Here is a 17,681-nt window from a genome sequence, read left to right as displayed (position 1 = left end):
TTCATGTTAATAAACGAGTTTGTTGTAAATTATGCTCCATTGGTCTTTTTGTGGTTTTCTACCCACCTTTATCTCCGTGACGGTGAGATATCGTGATGTTCTTACTGGGCTAGTGTAGCTCACTCCTTAATTAACCATTTCAGATCAGGAAGACATGGTTCCCGAGCCCGTTCCGCAGGAGGACGACGAAGGGGATGCCTAGAGACTCTGTAGTCATACGCATAGTTTATTTTCGAGTTTTCTTTCTTAGTTAGTTTAACCTTTTATATTTTAAGTACGTTTTTTTGGTTTTTCGTGTCAGGGATGTTAACTGAAATTTTGATCTCGCTTCCGCATTCGATATATTTAAATACTCATTTCTTTTTTAATATAGTCTTCTAAGAAAAAAAAAAAACTATTGAATGTGAAATTACATATATATATATATATATATGTATATGTGTATGTATGAGTCAGGTCGACTATTACATTGTACACGTGGCTTGAAAAATATGAATTATTGGTCAACCTAACAACAACCCATTTCCTTCAATATTCTCAATCTCTGCGTTTAGAGGCTACACGTTACCCGTTTTGGTCGAAACAAGTCAATCCCCACCATGTTCTTTGACCGCTCCAGTCCAAACGAAATCAATTCTTCATTAATTACACATATACATACACACATACATACATACATATATATATATATATATATCATCCTTCCTGTTGCAACCCAAAATCTTAGTCCAATTGGGGTCCACATATATATATATATTATAAAATATATAATTTAATTGTTTTAAGAGAAATAAAGTTTCTCCTCAACAAGATTGATCTGAGTATTACCAAATTATCCCGCAAATGCAAATCCCTTGTATACTTATATCAAATAATATGTCTATAAATACTTATGTTTTTAATTTAAAGATATTTTTTTATACACAAACAAAAAATTATTTCTCAAAAAGCATATTATAATATACATTATTTTTATATTTTATAAATTTAAATAATTAGAATAATTGATACTCTTATTTATTTATATTTTTTATTAAATATAAAAAATTTAATATTTTTTTGTAATAATTATTTTTTATATTTAATAATTATATCGTAATAAAAATTTTATTTTAAAATAAATTTACACAAATTAATTAAATTATATATAAATACTAATTACAAGATAATATAAATAAATTCTAAAAAAAGGATACTTACATCAGTACAGTACAGATACATTCAAATTCATGATATTTTATAAAGAAAGAACACTATATTATAATAAAATTTTTATTTTTAAATAAATATATACAAATCAATTAAATAATATACAAAAATTAATTATAAGACAACATAAGTAAATTTTAAACAATGATATATACATTAGTACAGTCAAATTCAAACTCACGATATGTTATAAAAAAAGAATACTATATCTTAATAAGACATTTATTTTATTTTTATTTTTAAATAAATGTATACAAAACAATTAAATGATATACAAACACTAATTATAAAATAATATAAGCAATTTTTTTTAAAATAATACACACGTTAATACAATCATATTCAAACTTACGATATCTTATAAATAAATAAATATATCGACTATTTAGTCAAATAATTATCGGTATTTTTATTAAATAAAAATTTTAATGCAATTAATTATTGTCTCTTTTTTTCTTCTTTGATTTTTTTTTTTTAAATTTAATTGAAAATTACCCAACCTTACTTGGATTGAATCCCAATATTTGACTATTGAGATTTTAGTTTTGTTCAATTAAAGACATGCTATCTACTTTAATTTATCAAAAATAATTTTTTTTAAAAAAAATAAAAAGGTCTTGTCATATTATTTCAATAGAAGTTAATCCTTATTTTATTCAATAATTTACATTTTTAAAAATATATTTAATTAATTATTTAATATATGAAATATATAATTTTAAATTCAGAATAAATTATTTAAATTTATTACATATATACTAATAATGTTATGATAGTAATAATATAACACTAAAATAAAATTTGTAAATTTTGACTATTTTGTTTATTGATTATGAAATAATTAAAACTATTTTTTGTCAGCATATGAGAATTGAGAGTTACAGCTTACAAGACCCGCCAACTACCCAGCCACTTCTTCTCGCACACTTGTGCGGTCAAGCACGTCTCCTTGATTCTGAGGAACAAATCTCAACATCTAATCCATAACTCATCCCTCAACGTTTATTTTTTTAGTGTTATGTATATATATATGTATGTCTTACTTTTCTTCATTAAGCTATGATTAGTTGTCTTTGGAAATACAAAATAGATTGATGTAGAAAAATATGCCCTTAAATTAATCATCTGTTCGTGACTAATCTCCGTCTGAGACAGACTTTAATGCAGTGTCAAGATTAAAAAAACTGTGTGCTAATCTGATAGAAAAGCAGTCCAATCTTGAGACAGAAAAGATGAGTTTAGCTTAGCTTAGAAGGATGCTTTTCATTTTAGTCAGAGAAGCTGATGATGATATAAAACAAATCACTTTTAATTTAAATTTGCAGATTCTGCAAGTTGTTCTTACAGTAATTCTTACAAGTTTACTGCTTGCTTAATTTAATGTTGGATCAGTATTTTTGACTTTGATCACACTGTTGTAATTGTGTTTTGCTTTATTCTGCTCTTTAAATGGTATTTAATATTTTGTCAAAAGATGGAGATAGAGAGAGAATATTGGGAAGAATTTAGATTTTAGTATTTCATTTGAGCCTCATTATCATCATCATCGGCCACCTTTTTCTTTGTCTGTTTCACAATTGAGCTGCACAGGTGGCTAAAACACTTCTTTCAGTGTCCAATCCCCGCGCTTCTCTTTCTCTCTCCGCCATTTTTGGTCTTCGTTTCTGCTAAAAAACGTGGAGAGTAAGTTTACTAACTCCGTTGATTGGGTCTTCTTCTTGGTGCTTTTTTCTTTATGGGTTCTCTGTGTATGTCTTTCAGATGCTTGCTTTTTGGTATTTCCTCCTTTTTTTTTTGTTTTTGCTCTTCCTAGTATGATTTTCTCTTGTTTTTCTTTAACTATACTCTTTAGAGACTATGGTTTTTGGCTTGTGGCTGTATTTGTTGCTTAATTTCATCTAGGTTTCTTTCTCTTTCCGCCCTTGAGGGTGCCTTTTTTCTTGTCTCCCTTCCTGTTCTTGTTTTCAACTCTTATGGGGAGAATGTTTTCATCTGTATTGGCTAAGTTTCTGAACCTCATTTTTTGTGGGTTTTCCCTACTTGTCTCAAATTTCTACTCGTAACTCCTTAATCTCTTTAAGTTTGTTCCTTTTGTGGTATATTGTTCATTAGTGGAGAATTATTGTTTGTAAAATTGAATGGGTTTGTGCTGAAAGGTATCATCTATCTGATTAGGCAAATTCTTGAGCTGAATCTGTAAAATGCTTGTTTCGGTCTTCTGTATTAGTTGTTTAGTACATATTCTATGTTGATCTGTTCCTAAAGAACATGTACAATGACTCTTAGATTATTGGGGATAAATTGAGAAATTTGGAGAACTAGAACTGGGATTCTATTCATGGTTGCTTTTCAAAATCAGGACTGTAATTGTGGAAGAGTCTTCTTTCACATTTCTTCTTGAAGATGAATGGATTTAGAGTTCTGCTTATCAGTATGTTTCCCTTGTATCATGTTTGCAGTTTGGACTAACAAAAATATGCATGTAACTTCTAATGATGTTGTGGAATCAACAATGTTGTATTCTTTAGTGCTTAGCTGTTAATTTGTCTTTATGTTGGTAAATGATGAAGACTGAGCGCTCCACGTCTAGAAGACTGGTTATCACACCGAGCTGACTGTATTTTCTCTACGAAAGCTTTGTAAACTTAACAATGAATTTTAATACACCTCCTCATACCAATACCCAGAAAGAAAAACACAATCTTCTTGAGGTAACATGTTTATGATTCAGTTTTGGATGATTTTGCTTTACAGAGGAAACTTCTCTTCTTCCTTAACTCTTAGACTATGATGGTTTCAGGTTGCAAACATAGAAAAGCAGTTGTGGGCTCTAATCCATTCCAGAGGTTTACTGCAACCTGATGTTCGAAACTTGTACTGGAAGGCTTGTTTGTGTTATGAAGAATTTTTTTCTAGTGATCATGACCAAGCAGAACTTCAAGATGTTGAATATTCACTTTGGAAGCTTCAGTATAGATATATTGATGAATTTCGTAAAAGAATTAAAAGAAGTTCTGCAAATTCAGAGGGTATAACGTCTGTGACGTCTTCAAATGGAACTAAAGCTCTCAAGAGTAGTGATAGTCATTTAGAAGGATTTAAGTCATTTTTGTTGGAGGTTAGTGAATTTTACAAAAAACTGATTGTAAAAATCAAGAGATTATATGGTCTCCCAGAAGAAATTTCCTCCCATACAAGGAGTGACAGCAGCTCTATTTCAGTCGAGCCAAAGAAAATGCAGAAATGCCTATTTTTATGCCATCGGTTTTATGTTTGTCTTGGGGATCTTGCTAGATATAGGGAACAGTATGAGGTAATGGATTCCCAGAACCATAACTGGTCAGTTGCAGTTAACCACTACTTAGAAGCTACAATGATTTGGCCAGGTGGTGGAAATCCTCAAAATCAGGTTTTTCGTTTGTTGCCTCTCTTTTCTGGATAACTTCATGAATTTTCTTTCCCTGTATTTGAGCGACATTGTTTAAACTTGTAGTTGGCAGTATTGGCGACATATGTTGGTGACGAATTTCTTGCTTTATATCACTGTGTTAGAAGTTTAGCTGTCAAGGAGCCTTTTCCTGATGCCTGGAATAACCTTATTTTACTCCTCGAAAGGGTAATAACAACACTAATGATCCGTATGTTGTATGTTATCCGGTTCAATTTGCTGATAAATTTTTTATTTAAAAAAAAAACTGCTGATAAAGTTTGGTATCGGCTCAGTTAGTTCTCAAATGCTTGTTATGATACTCCAGAACAGGTCTTCTCATCTGCATTCTCTGTCTACTGAGGCATGCTTTGATTTCTCAAAACCATCTGAACGAAGCAGTCTTGGGATACAAACACAGCCATGTGGTGATTTCTCAAATTGCAATGTATCGAGTACTGGACGAGAATGCTCTTTGCAAGCAAATTTATGGTCACTTATAATCCGAACAATGAGTTTCTTTTTCATAAAATTCAGGTATTCCACATAGATTTATAATTCTGATTCATAGTTTCCATCCTGACTAATATTTTAAGAGGATGCTTTTATAATTTCATGGTTCTTTGAGTATGATCCTTTACTCTGATCCCATCTCTGTTTTCCCAAATCCACATAAGAGTAACATAATCCACTTTAAAAAAATGATGAGTTTGATCTTTATTTAGTTCATTTGTTATTTTTAATATGAGGTTACAAGTTTGGTTCGAGATCAATAGAAAAACACATTCAGAGAGTATGGATGATTTCACAAACTCGGAATTTGTTTTCATTCCTTCAGCGCTGGTAGCAGTTTCTGCATCTAAATGTTAGCCAATAGTTCTAGTTTTTTCCATATGAGATTGGAGGTTTAACCGACATGGAATTTGAGACATCATCCAAGAATGGATCTTATAAATAATTCCTTCATTCTTGAAATATCTTTAAATCTTCTGTCATCTTTTATTGTGACAGGAAAATTCTCAATATTCTTTTGCAAAAGAAGGAAAAAAAAAAAAGAAAATTGTGTACCATCAGGGTGGCCTCCTATACGAGAGGGATGAATGTGGATTTAATATGGAAAATTAAAAAGCTAAAACGTGTTTTCTCTCTTTCAAAACTGAGCCCCAATAGTTCAGAAACAAAGTAAAGTACATCAGCTCTGAGACTAAAATTACATATATAGCATTGCAGGGGAAAAAACCTTCAACTAGGTTGTATCATACCGCCTTATTTACGATTCCTTGATCTTATGAAATCAAGACATATATCTTTATGATATTGGCAGACTGGAACTTGCTCAGCTTTTCTTGTTAACTACAATGGTCTTCGGACATTATCTTTAGATTGTTAATAGATAAATATTCTTGGTTGATTTTGAAAGTAGTCATATGCTTGTCTCAGATATAATTCTTGACAATGTGAATGGCTAATTAGTTTTCATTGAATTGAAGATATTTGCTATGTGGATAATCGCAGGCTGATTGCAGGAAAACCCAATTCCGGAAGATGGATTGAGTAGATAAAAAGTTCTGTGTGATATAATAAAGTTAGTTGAATAATCAATATAGAATCTTAAGGCAATAAGATTGATCAAATTGTTATATCATGCTTTAATGAAATGTCTTCATGGAACTTATTATGTTTCCCATTCTACCTTTAACTGCTAGATATGGGTATTTGAGATTTGCACTCTGTTCAAATTCCTGATATTTTCTGATGCTTTTTAATGTGAAGCGGTTTGGATCAGTTCCCTTGTACTTTTGCATCCACTATGAGAGTGCTGGATGCAGTGATGGAACTAAATGATACAAAACTAAAAGCCATGTTGGAGTCCTACCAGCTTATGGATTCAGCAAGAACAGGCCCTTTTCGTGCTCTTCAAGTTATTTCTATCTTCATCTTCATCTTTCACAATCTGACTGATTCCTCAGAAGCAAAAAGGTCAGAGGACAAAAAGGACATGCAGCAAGCTGAGTTGACACGATTAGCATTAACGACCACATTTATTTTCATGGGACGGTTTGCTGATAGATGCTTGAAGGCAAATCCCTTGGATTCTTGCCCTCTTTTACCTGCTATCCTTGTCTTTGTGGAGTGGTTGATGACCGTGCTTGACGAAGTAGAAAGATATGCATCTGATGATAAAGTAGCAAGTGCAATTTCCTACTTTTTTCATGCTTTTGTTAATCTTTTAGAGCAGTTGAACATTAAGGGTGAAATTCTGTTGCCTGGAAGAACTCTATGGGAAGATTATGAGTTAAGAGGCTTTGCACCATTAGCTCTTGCACATACATCACTAGATTTCTCAATTCACTGGAGACATGCTGACAGTTTTGAAGACGGGATTAAAACCCGTGTAAACCGTATAGTTGGTGCGGCAATGAGGATTGCTGATAGATCAAGTGGTTCTCGAATGTTGATTGCCTTCAACAAATCAAGAATGAAATTCTACGCAGCAGAGAAAAATGTGATTTCAGGGAGAAAAGAACCAGGCTATTTGGAGTCTGCCTCTGATGACTCTGATCTCAAAGGAAAGGCAAAGCAGCCCAACAAATGCAATTCCAAAGCAAAAGAAGGATGTAAGGATCAGATTCTTGGTGAAAATGCAAGCGACCTCTATACTAATGGCAAATCTGTTGTCACAGAAGATGAAGAAGTCATTCTCTTTGAGCCCCTAAGAAGACATAATTCTGCTCCACCCAATAATTCTGTCAATACAAAAGACCCAGCGCCTCCAAAAGATGTGGAGGATCAACCACTTCCTTCAGATGAATGTTTGCGCCATGCGACATCATTGCTTATAGCACAAAACCAGGCCCATGACCATCGATCAACATTTGATTTTGACATCTCTAATTTTAGGGGAAATATTACATTTAAGCAGCAGGAGACTTCTTCAAGGGATATGATGTCAAACTCATTTTTAGAAGTACCTCTCTCTGCTGGGCCGCCTTCGTTGAATGCTTGGGTCCTTGATCAAGGAAGCTTGAAAAACGATAATGAGAAAGGAAGAAGTGATGTCAGAAAGCACAGCTTGAGTCCCATTCAGGAATTAGCTTCATCATCTTTGAGTGGTCTTTCCCTCGGTGAGAGTGAGGATGCTGTCATTCGATCGAGCCATAGATCTTCAACCAACCATTTCTCTCCCCCCGTATATTCAGTTCCAGTTCCATCTGCACCATTATTGCCTGATGATGCAGCATGGTATAATGGCATGCAATCTAGTGTTCCTGACTTGAAAACCTCTGGGGTAATCAACAGAACAGCAAATTTCTACGATGCATCTCAGATAAGTGCCTATTATGATGCTGCTCGCGGTGTGCTCCGTTATGATTCTCCTTTGCCAGGTTTCATGGATGGATACACCCCATTTGCTGGACTCACTTCGTCTGAATGGCTACGACAGTATAGAGAAAATCACAATCTTATTGGGGCCAATAGCCATACCCGGGCAGCTCATTATCTTGCAGCAGGACCCGGAAACTTCCCTGCTTGTAACTCTTCAGGGATTGGTCTTCTGGATAAATATGGAACTCCTACAGACCCAACAACTAACATGGACAGTTTACCATTTTATGCTGGAGTACTTCCTACAGGTCACAGGTTAGTTGATAACAGAAGGGAGAACCTCTTTAATGGCTATCAAAGACCAAACATGTACGGGTGTGGTGCCATGCCAGACCTTAGAGAAGATCCAAAGCCACTTATCCAGTATCTCAAGGAGAAAGAATGGCTACTACAGAGGGAGCAAGCCCTGAGAGGTGGTACATATCCCGGAAACTAACGTAACTGTACAAACAGTTATAGGAACCATTGTAATTCGCTGGTTCCTCGCCTTTGCCATCTTAACTCGGCATACAGAGTTACCTGTAGGTTTTGACATGAAGGAACTTGCAAGTGTGTATGTATATACGTATATTTATGATCTTGCTAGAGAAAAGATGAACAAGAAGAAGTTATACCCTCTTCATAATCTTAATGCATAATTACGTAATAATATGTCCATTCTCCTACTGCTTTTATACAATTACAGTTGATATATGATGATTACTGCTGTATCAGTCGATGAAGAATTTACTTCTTTTTAAGTTAATTCGTGCTATTAATCAGTAAATATATGGTAATCTTGCTCTAAGTAAAAGGCGAGGGTTAAATCTCGATCTTAATTTATGACTCGAATAATTCTGGGATTAAAGTCTGTAAATTAATATATTTGATGTTTTATGGTTGAAATTAGGCTAAAAAACTCTCACGGCTGAAAAAAAGCGAAATTGGGCCATGAAATGTTTTAATGGCAGCCCATTAACAACTGAGTTCTTAAACATCAAAATTTCCAGTCCAATCCAATGACTTATCCCTTTCAGTTCTTTCATCTCTCCCTCTCTCCTCGACTCCTCGTAATATCTGTAGCGGCAGATCAAAAGCTACCCACCAATGGAAGTCAAACAATCCAACAAATCAGACATATCATCAGCACAAGCAGTTCTACTAGGAGCTCTAGCTCCGGGTGTTAATGTTCGTACTCTTTCTCTCTCCTTTACATGTGTGTATATATATATGCGTGTTTGATTCAACATATATCAAATCACCTAAACTGGGGGGATGCAAGTTTTGATCTTTGATTTGGATACAGAATCCTACATGGAATACTATCAAATCAGCGTTTGTCATGTTGGGTCTCTGTCTTGCTGTTATGTTGGGGCTAGCGTTCTCAGCTAGCGACTCTTGGTTAATACTTCATGTTGCTTTTCTCCTTCTAATTGCTGCAACCCTTTTCTTGCTTCTTAGCTGGTATTTCAATTCTTCCTTTCAACTCAAATGCTTTTTTTTTCTTTCTTTTTTCTCTGAGCATGGATCCTTGTTGCTTGTTGAATATATTTTGTATTTCACGTTTTTATTTGTTATTGCCTGCTGGGTACTTCACTGATTTGTCATGTAAGGTTCTTTTGCTATTCGACTGCATAGAAACTGATCATACTTCTTACAATTTGCTTAGCAGTGAATTGATTTGTTAGTTTGTTGCAGAGGCATATATTATTGTTGATGATATAGAAAATATAGGAGGGATTCTGCTTTGAGGTAGCAGATTGCTTATAGCTTAGTAATGGCAATTAGATAACTTTGAGTTAAATTTTCATGGGGACTGTCTGATGCTTAAGTTCGTAACAGGTGGTAGTGTAGCAGAGATTTAACTGGTAAGAATACTTGAATGCCAATAATGTTTACATGGATTACTACTTCTGACTAGTAGTAGTTTGTTACTTAGATAGATTTCTTTACCGAGTTTCACTCTGGTTCCTTTCCCATAGACCAGTATATGTGTGGAAATCTATGCATTATTTAGTTTTTTTATTAGTCAAGCGAATACATTTACTGGCTTTAAATTGCTTGATTATAGTCCTTTAGGTTGTGGGATGGATTTTAGGTTTATCGGTTCTTTTTGAATCCCAATAGTCATATGACATAGAAAAGCTGGCCTCTGTTTAGATTCTAATTTCCCTCTTTATTATTCCTTGTGGAAATTCCAGACACAATGCCTTAATGGTTTATGTGAAATCTAAGCCCCTTTAGTAGGTTCAATATATGTAAGTTCATTGTCTCTCTATGGGTGAGGTTAGATATGTAATTATCTTGTTTCTTGCAAAAATGATTTTACATGTTATTCTAGGTAAGTAAAAGCATGATATTTGGGTTGAATTTAGGGCAAGATACTTTCGGCTGAGGAAGGATGGTTGTGGTTACAGGTATCTCTGATTGTGTCATTGTATGATATGAATTCTACAATGGAAATTTACCCCACATGATGTACTCATACATTCTATTTCTTTTCTGCTTAAAACACGTAAGTTATGAGAATTAGTTAGATGCTATATCGTTTTAATTTCATTAGCAAATGAATATTCTAGTTCAGCAGGTCAACTTAGAGATCTAGTTACATTAGATAAGCATGTTCAGTCTTGATGTGTTGTGTTCTGACATGAGTAGAAAAGTAAAATCTTTATATATTTTTTTTGGAAAGTGGGGAACTGGAGGTCTCTTTTTGGCCTAAGTTGAATATTGACTAAACAATATGAGATAATTCTCTACCTTGCAGCCTCTAGATCCCTAGTTGAGAATAGTTTGATTTCAAGTCCTTGTATATCAAAAGTTACTTTACCAAGTTAGCTGACACTTATTTCCTTGTTACTTTCTTTAGTCTAACAAGAGTAAACTGTTCCTCGCTAAATGATGTCCCTGCTGTAAAAGGTTATGGTCCATTCATCTCTTGTGATCTATATCTGTAAGGATATCAGTAAAATCCAGTTACATGCTGAGTGTAATTCTTTACCTTTATCAACAATTCTTTCTTTGCAGACTTGCGATATTTGGGTTGAGAGATCATATTAACAGTAGCTTGCATGGAAACTTCCTAAGCAGTGTTCTGTGCTAACTTGCGGAGTTTTATGCAGACAAAGTTTTGCTCCTAATATGTCACAAGAACCATTAAAAATTGAATTTTTAAGATTTGAAAGAAGATATCTCTGCTTATGTCTTGGGTTAACTTCTTAGCTTTCCCCAATGTAACTCTTGTAATTTTTTCTGGATATTAAGTGTTGGACCAAAAACCACGAATGTCGCATAGAAATGATTTTTTCAGTTATTGTTAATAATTCTAAATGTGCACAATCATATCAGAACTCAAGCTGTTTTATCTTTAAATCTTCATGTTGGATATATTTTGCAGGTTTCTCGCACAAACTGGTCTGGTTTCAGTTGAGCATCAAATGCGGGAAATGGATTTGATGCCAAATGATCTTAAAGGACAAGCAAAAAAAGCAAATTAGTTTATCTGATGTTTCTTGCACAAACTGGTCTGTTTTCAGTTGGAAATCAAATGCAGAGATGGTGCCAAATGATCTTACCAAGACAAAGCAAAGAAAGCAAATTGATTTTAGTTTTTTAACTTTATTCCATTGGAAGATGAATACATTTGATGCATTCCTGCGGAAAGAAAAGAGACAAGAAGGTTGGAATGAGAGCCATTCTTCTGTTCTTCTCTTGAAAAATCATAATTTGACCAGATGCATTTGTTAATCACTCTTCGTCTCCTTCTCCTTATGTTTGTTCTTCTTGGCCTTGACGAAGCAGAAACATGAACAACATGGGAGCTGAAACAAGAGCTTCATGTCTTTGTTGCGTTTGTGATTTGAAATGTTCGGTAAACCATAATGTATATAGAACACCCAGCTTTTATTTTATTACAATTATCATTATTATTATGTTGCTTTCCCCTTTAGTCGTTTCTGTTCTTTGATGCTATTCCTATCTTTTAAGAGATAAGGAGATGCTTTCCTTCTTATTTTCACATTCTTGGCTATTGGCTTCTTTATGTGCCTTTTCCTTGTGGAAAAAGCTTTCTGGGCAGGCAAGGAATCAGGAGCAGATGGGAAAAGTGAGAATATTGGATTTATTTATTCATTAATTTCCATGGACAAGAGGTTCAACTGAATAGGGTTTGATAAATTTGAACCTTAAGAAGTATTCAAGGACAGCTGGAATTTTTCTTCTGATATGTAGGGAAATCTTCAAAGCTTATTCAAAATTGAGTTAATATAAAATGTTGATTTATTTTCTACTGGGTTGACCATTTTAAGGAAATTACAAATCCAGAAGTTCTTGAGTTATACATGCATACTGCAGAAATTAAATGTTACTACCAGAAAAACTGATATGAGCTTAAATAAGGTTTTCTGAACCTCGGGATATTTCTCTAGTTCATAAAAACAAAGAACCTACTATTTGTTTTATCATTTATCTTTACTACTCTCATAGTTGTTAGTCCTTTTCTGTATTTACATTGGAAGTTGAGATAGACCATTAGTCGTGAAACAGAAAAATGAAGAAGATCCTCATGGTCTAATCGAATCTCCTGTGATGAATGGTTGTGAAGTATGGGAACCTTGCGTATAAGATAGAATTGATATTCATTAGAAAAAATCACAGACTTCCGAGTTGGCAAAAGCTGTGGATGAGAAAGAATTTTGTTTTAGACTGAATTGCAATACAAAATCCTCTTGTACATGATCTACACAAGATTGTCAAAAGAAAATTGGAGCTGGTTGTAGAAAATCAATCACTTCCAGAGTTCTTCCATGGGAATTCCACGCTCACGAGCAACATCACGGAACTGTCTCATTTTCTGGACTGCAACAACAGTTGCTCTCGCATTGTTCAGTGCATTTTTACTTCTAAGTTGCTTTCCCAAAGCATTCTCAACCCCAGCCATTTCCAGAACAATTCTTACAGCACCTCCAGCAATCACTCCTGTACCTGGTGAAGCTGGTCTAAGCATAACCTTCGCAGCCCCATAGTCACCCTCAGATCTGTAAGTCATTGATAAACACAATCAAGAAAGGAATGATTTTTACTTTGGAAGTACTTTGTCCCTCAAACATATATCCTTAAAAATTGCCTTCACTATTCAATAAGAAAGCTAGATTGAGTCAAGGTAGCCAAGAGAATCATGTACACCTTGAATCTGGAAGGCTTCCTCCAAGTAGAAACTACTTATGCAGAATTCTTTTGTAATCTTTCAAATCCTACAATTTACTCTGAAAGGATATATCAAAAGTTTTTAACAAATGTCGAAACTATTAATGCAGACAAAAGGGCTACATTACTCAAGAACCATAAACTCTGAATATGATAATCATATCCCTCCTCCAAATATGAATTACATGAGAATAATTCAACCAGATATCAACTCGACACCTATGTTAAAATAAGGGCAAATACCATTTTAGTCACTAAACTAGGCCCTAAAAATTTTTTCCCCTGCACTTCTAAAGTTAGTGGGTGCTTGGGATTGCTTATTCTTAAGTATTTGTTTCAATCCCCCAATTTGGTGAAAAAGTGCTTGTTATATTCTTAAAGGTGACTTTAGGAAGGAAAAAATAAACACCCTATTTCTAAAATTTGAAGGATCTTTTTTTTTTTTATATAACAAATTTAATTAAATGCCTACTTTATGTCTAGTTAAAGTTAAACAATATATAATGATATAAGTCATAAGATATCCATAGTAAATCTATTTTTTATTAATTTTTTATAAAAAATAACTTTATGTTTGCAATTTATACTTTATCCAAATACATAACTGCTCATCTTTTACATAAGAATCCATCTGCTTTAACCGCATTTCTTTGCTTAATCTCAAACACCCTTTAACAAAATAGTTATCAGAATTTAATTTACGAATGAATCTGTTAAGATCCATTCATAGCCACCACATAATCTAACATAGCCTTCAGAGCCACCGCATACAGCCATAACTCAACATCATCCTCAACGATTAAGAGCCATTATACATTGGAGCCTCATAGTCACTACAAATAGCTATAATTTAACATTAATTTCAATAATCAAGAACAGAAGCTAAAAAAAGAGACCATTTCCTGTTATCCAAATGAAAGTGGTGGGTACAAGGCTGTTAATTTAACTCAAGGACAATACATAAATAACTTCGAAATGCAAATGCTTGTAAGGAACTATTATCATCAGTTTTCTGGAACAAGCTACCTGTCTCTGTACTATTACATATTTACAGGAAAGCAGGAATATTAAATCATTGTCGATCATGAGAATCAAAACATCCAAATATCAGAAGAGATCTTGATAAATAGGATAAATCAAAAGAATTCCAAATCATTCTAAAGGGAAGGAAGAAATCAAATCTTCATTGGGTAAATGGAGTTAAATCAAACAAGGTTTCAAATGAAGTTTGACCTCCTATCTCAAACCACAAACTCCAAACTTACAAACGCAGGCGCAGGAACTAGGAACTAAACACTTTTCACTAATTTAACCAGAGTTCTTCAGTTGTAATGTTAGTTTCATCAGACAATTTTCGTATTTCAATTCAAGATATCACTATACCCTTGTATCCTCAAAGCATAAAATAACCAGAAAACCATAGAATAATACCCAACCAAAAACCAGAAAACTCGCACATAAACAATATTAAATCATCAAGTTCCCCAAATTCAAACGTTGAATTCTCATTCTCTTCACACCCATGAATCCTAACAGTTTACAATATCCATCCACAAACTTCAAACAGGTTCCCATCAAAATAAGTCAACTAGGAAGTTCACAAATTCATATTTCATATCCAAAATTAATTCACACCCACTAATCCTAAATGCAGGGGAAGATAACAAATAAAACTAAAACAAAAGGAGGTAGCTTACCGATGGGGAAACGTCAAGTACTTAGTCATAGGAACACTGACGATATTCCTCCTCGCATTCACCGCCGATTTTTGCACAGCCGCAATCACCTCTTTAGCCTTCCCTACGCCAACACCCACTTGCCCCTGCTTATCCCCGACCACCACAATTGCCCTAAAATGCAATTGCTTCCCTCCTTTCACCACTTTGGTCACTCTCCTAACCTGAACCACTCTCTCCTCTAACCCATCTTTCGGCTTCTCTTTCTTCACCTTACCAAACCCACTCGCCTTCTTCACCTTAGAATCCATAACATATATGTCATTTCCCAACACACTCTCCCCGCTGTACGCAGGTCCGTACATCTCCTCGTAAGCGGCGGCGATTTCTTCCTCAGTCTCCATTGGACCTTCGTCAAAGTAAGGAGGGGGAACAAAACCCTCGGGCCGCGGCGGGGGGTCGTAGACATTGTCGTCTGCTTCAGTGTCGACGTTTTCGAAGAAGGAGGTATCATTTTCGCTGGATTTGACTCTAACGGAGAGGGTTGCAGGTTTTGTTGCAGGGGAGGAAAGAGAGAAAGGTGAGGGCCTTGGGAGGTTAGAGAATGGGGATTTGGTGGGTTTTGTGGAGAGGGAAGAGAGGCGGGAGCTGTGGGTATGGAGGGAGAGAGAGGAGAAAGAAGAGAGAGCTGCTATTGTCGCCATTGGCGCTGTGATCAGTGGAATTAAAGAACGGTAAGGCTTCTTATCCTACAGCGAGAGAGATGGAGAGGGCTTTAAAATGGTGATGGGAGATGGGATGGCACTTTGGTAAAAAGAAGAACAAGAGAAGGTTAAAGTTGGAAATTTGTAATTTACCCTTTTGCCTTATCACATGAATGAGTTGAATAAATTTACTTTTCTTTTTTTGTCAAAGGAGTAAAGACTTAAATGGAGAAAAACAAATATTACCATATTGTTAATTAATTCTTTAAAAATATAAATATTACTATAATAATTAAATTAATTAATATATTTTAAATTGATTATTTATAAGAACGCCATTTATTTTTATTTGACAATATATCCAATTACAAAAATCATTACAACACGTGTAAATTGTCAACTATTTATTTTTATTTCTTATTAGATATAAAATTAGGAAATTCAAAAACGTGGGAAAGATCAAGAACTGACCTGTCCTCTCCATAAAGAAAAACTATTGACCGCTCAGACACGTGGCATCATTGCGGACACGTGTCTGTTTGCTATGCCGCCACCTTCTACGTTATTTCTCATTATAACATGCACCATAGCCGAAACCCCAACTGCAAATTACAACAGTGAAAGAAAGAGATCAGAACATACCGTTCGGGGGATTGAAGCATATACGCATACATATACATATACATATCCATTGAAATGGCAGCCATGTTCATGGCCAAAACCACCATGTTGAACCTCTCGAAAGCTTTCCCTCGAGCAACTTCGCTTCCTCTAAGATCATCGCGCAAAGCCTCTCGCGTCTCTTTCACCTCTGCCTCCAAATACGCAGAGGTAAAATTAACTAGCCATTGAAGTAATCCTGGTTTGTGCTTTATTGATGCTTAATAGATATAATGACTATATGCATATGTATATGTATATGGACGTTTTGAGTTCAGGGCAGAGGTGCAGGAGAAGATGAAAGAGACAGAGAAGCAAGAGAGCAAGCATCAGACTTGATGAATAAAGCTAAAGAGAAAGCGAGTGAAAGTATGGAGGACACCAAAGATTACGCTCGAGGAACCAAGGAGAAAGCCAAAGGGTACGCGCAGGAGACACAGGAGAAAGCTAAAGGGTATGCGGAGGAGACGAAGGAGAAAGCGAAAGAGTACGCAGACTCGACGAAAGAGAAGGCAAAGGAAGGGAGCCAGAAAGCGGCGGACACGGCGCACCAAGTCAAGGAAAGAGCAGAGGAGGGTGCGCACAGTGTGAAGGAGAAGGCGGCAGAGACGGCTCATAGCGTGGGGGAGAAAGCGAAGCAGACGGTGCAAGGAGCGTGGGAATCGGCGAAGGACACGGCGCGGAAGATCACGGAGACTGTTGTGGGGCCGCCGGAGGAGGATACGACAACGGGAGAAGACGTTACTGACTTGAGGAGGCGGCAAGGAGAGAAATTAAAAGATGACAAGCATAGAAATGAGAAGAAGACTTGAAGAAGGATTTGAGTATGTGGGTTTTTGTTTTTTTAAAGTAAATGAGAAATAATTAGGTAATGATGGGGGTGAGAATAAGTTAACGTTTGAGATGGTAATTATCTAGTCTTTAATTTCGTTAAAAAGAAATAGTTTTTACCACTTCGAACGAAGTAATTTATCTGCATATATCTCTTGAAGGAAATTTACATGTAGTTTGAAGAAATTTCAAATACAACTTTTATCATGCCTAATTTTAGCATGCAACTCCTTTAATTTTTAGTTGTCACAAGGAATTTCCAATGATTATACGAATCATATGGAGTATTTGGTGGGGCTATGGATACACCAACAAAAATGGGTTGAATGACTTGTTGTGCTTAATTGCATACTCTTTCTAGAGTTTCATTATGCATTTGAGTGGGAAACTAGGCCTACTCTAGAGAGGTGTCGGAGGCAGTTTCGCAGAAATAAATTTTAAACTCAACTTCAATACTGCAACAAGTTGTGGGGGGTGGGGACAAGTAGTCTTGGTAAGAATTGGAATGGCGAGCTAATTTTTACAGGAACAAAATAAGTCAGAAGTCTAAATGAGAAAATACGACAACTCTCATGCATAGCGAAGCATGATTTTTCCATAAGA

The 17,681-nt window shown here is 35.1% G+C and overlaps 4 protein-coding genes across 4 annotated transcripts; 3 read left to right on the top strand and 1 right to left on the bottom strand.

The window, feature by feature from the left end:
• The first annotated feature begins 2,257 nt into the window (after positions 1-2,257).
• Positions 2,258-8,688, top strand: LOC110822558 (Telomerase activating protein Est1). Its single transcript, XM_088208406.1, has 6 exons — positions 2,258-2,892; positions 3,780-3,920; positions 4,010-4,618; positions 4,703-4,825; positions 4,965-5,173; positions 6,410-8,688. Exons 2-6 carry the CDS (start codon positions 3,861-3,863, stop codon positions 8,457-8,459), a joined length of 3,051 nt encoding a protein of 1,016 aa, XP_088064532.1. The 5' UTR covers positions 2,258-2,892; positions 3,780-3,860; the 3' UTR covers positions 8,460-8,688.
• A 326-nt stretch (positions 8,689-9,014) lies between these two features.
• LOC110822547 (uncharacterized) lies at positions 9,015-11,934 on the top strand. Its single transcript, XM_022052695.2, has 3 exons — positions 9,015-9,190; positions 9,309-9,466; positions 11,400-11,934. Exons 1-3 carry the CDS (start codon positions 9,110-9,112, stop codon positions 11,497-11,499), a joined length of 339 nt encoding a protein of 112 aa, XP_021908387.1. The 5' UTR covers positions 9,015-9,109; the 3' UTR covers positions 11,500-11,934.
• A 688-nt stretch (positions 11,935-12,622) lies between these two features.
• EMB3113 (Ribosomal protein S5 family protein) lies at positions 12,623-15,650 on the bottom strand. Its single transcript, XM_022052683.2, has 2 exons — positions 14,905-15,650; positions 12,623-13,038 (listed from the first exon to the last, which is right to left on the bottom strand). The coding sequence occupies exons 1-2, from the start codon at positions 15,585-15,587 to the stop codon at positions 12,789-12,791; spliced, it is 933 nt and encodes a 310-aa protein (XP_021908375.1). The 5' UTR covers positions 15,588-15,650; the 3' UTR covers positions 12,623-12,788.
• A 535-nt stretch (positions 15,651-16,185) lies between these two features.
• LOC110822585 (Late embryogenesis abundant protein (LEA) family protein) lies at positions 16,186-17,304 on the top strand. The gene is made up of 2 exons (XM_022052717.2): positions 16,186-16,418; positions 16,526-17,304. Exons 1-2 carry the CDS (start codon positions 16,284-16,286, stop codon positions 17,057-17,059), a joined length of 669 nt encoding a protein of 222 aa, XP_021908409.1. The 5' UTR covers positions 16,186-16,283; the 3' UTR covers positions 17,060-17,304.
• Positions 17,305-17,681: the final 377 nt, after the last annotated feature.

Source organism: Carica papaya, chromosome 7 (genome assembly GCF_054855325.1).
Source record: "Carica papaya isolate Zhongbai chromosome 7, ASM5485532v1, whole genome shotgun sequence".
Classification (NCBI taxonomy): domain Eukaryota; kingdom Viridiplantae; phylum Streptophyta; class Magnoliopsida; order Brassicales; family Caricaceae; genus Carica; species Carica papaya.
Note: the sequence above shows the minus strand (reverse complement) of the source record. Positions and strands in the feature narration are given on the sequence as shown.

Coding starts and splice junctions, on each gene's coding strand:
- LOC110822558 (XM_088208406.1), top strand. CDS start 3,861: ATGAATTTTAATACACCTCCTCATACCAATACCCAGAAAGAAAAACAC. Junction 3,921..4,009: donor AAAAACACAATCTTCTTGAG/GTAACATGTTTA, acceptor TGATGGTTTCAG/GTTGCAAACATAGAAAAGCA. Junction 4,826..4,964: donor TTATTTTACTCCTCGAAAGG/GTAATAACAACA, acceptor ATGATACTCCAG/AACAGGTCTTCTCATCTGCA.
- LOC110822547 (XM_022052695.2), top strand. CDS start 9,110: ATGGAAGTCAAACAATCCAACAAATCAGACATATCATCAGCACAAGCA. Junction 9,191..9,308: donor CTCTAGCTCCGGGTGTTAAT/GTTCGTACTCTT, acceptor ATTTGGATACAG/AATCCTACATGGAATACTAT. Junction 9,467..11,399: donor CTTTTCTTGCTTCTTAGCTG/GTATTTCAATTC, acceptor TATATTTTGCAG/GTTTCTCGCACAAACTGGTC.
- EMB3113 (XM_022052683.2), bottom strand. CDS start 15,587: ATGGCGACAATAGCAGCTCTCTCTTCTTTCTCCTCTCTCTCCCTCCAT. Junction 13,039..14,904: donor TACTTGACGTTTCCCCATCG/GTAAGCTACCTC, acceptor AATGACTTACAG/ATCTGAGGGTGACTATGGGG.
- LOC110822585 (XM_022052717.2), top strand. CDS start 16,284: ATGGCAGCCATGTTCATGGCCAAAACCACCATGTTGAACCTCTCGAAA. Junction 16,419..16,525: donor CTGCCTCCAAATACGCAGAG/GTAAAATTAACT, acceptor TTTTGAGTTCAG/GGCAGAGGTGCAGGAGAAGA.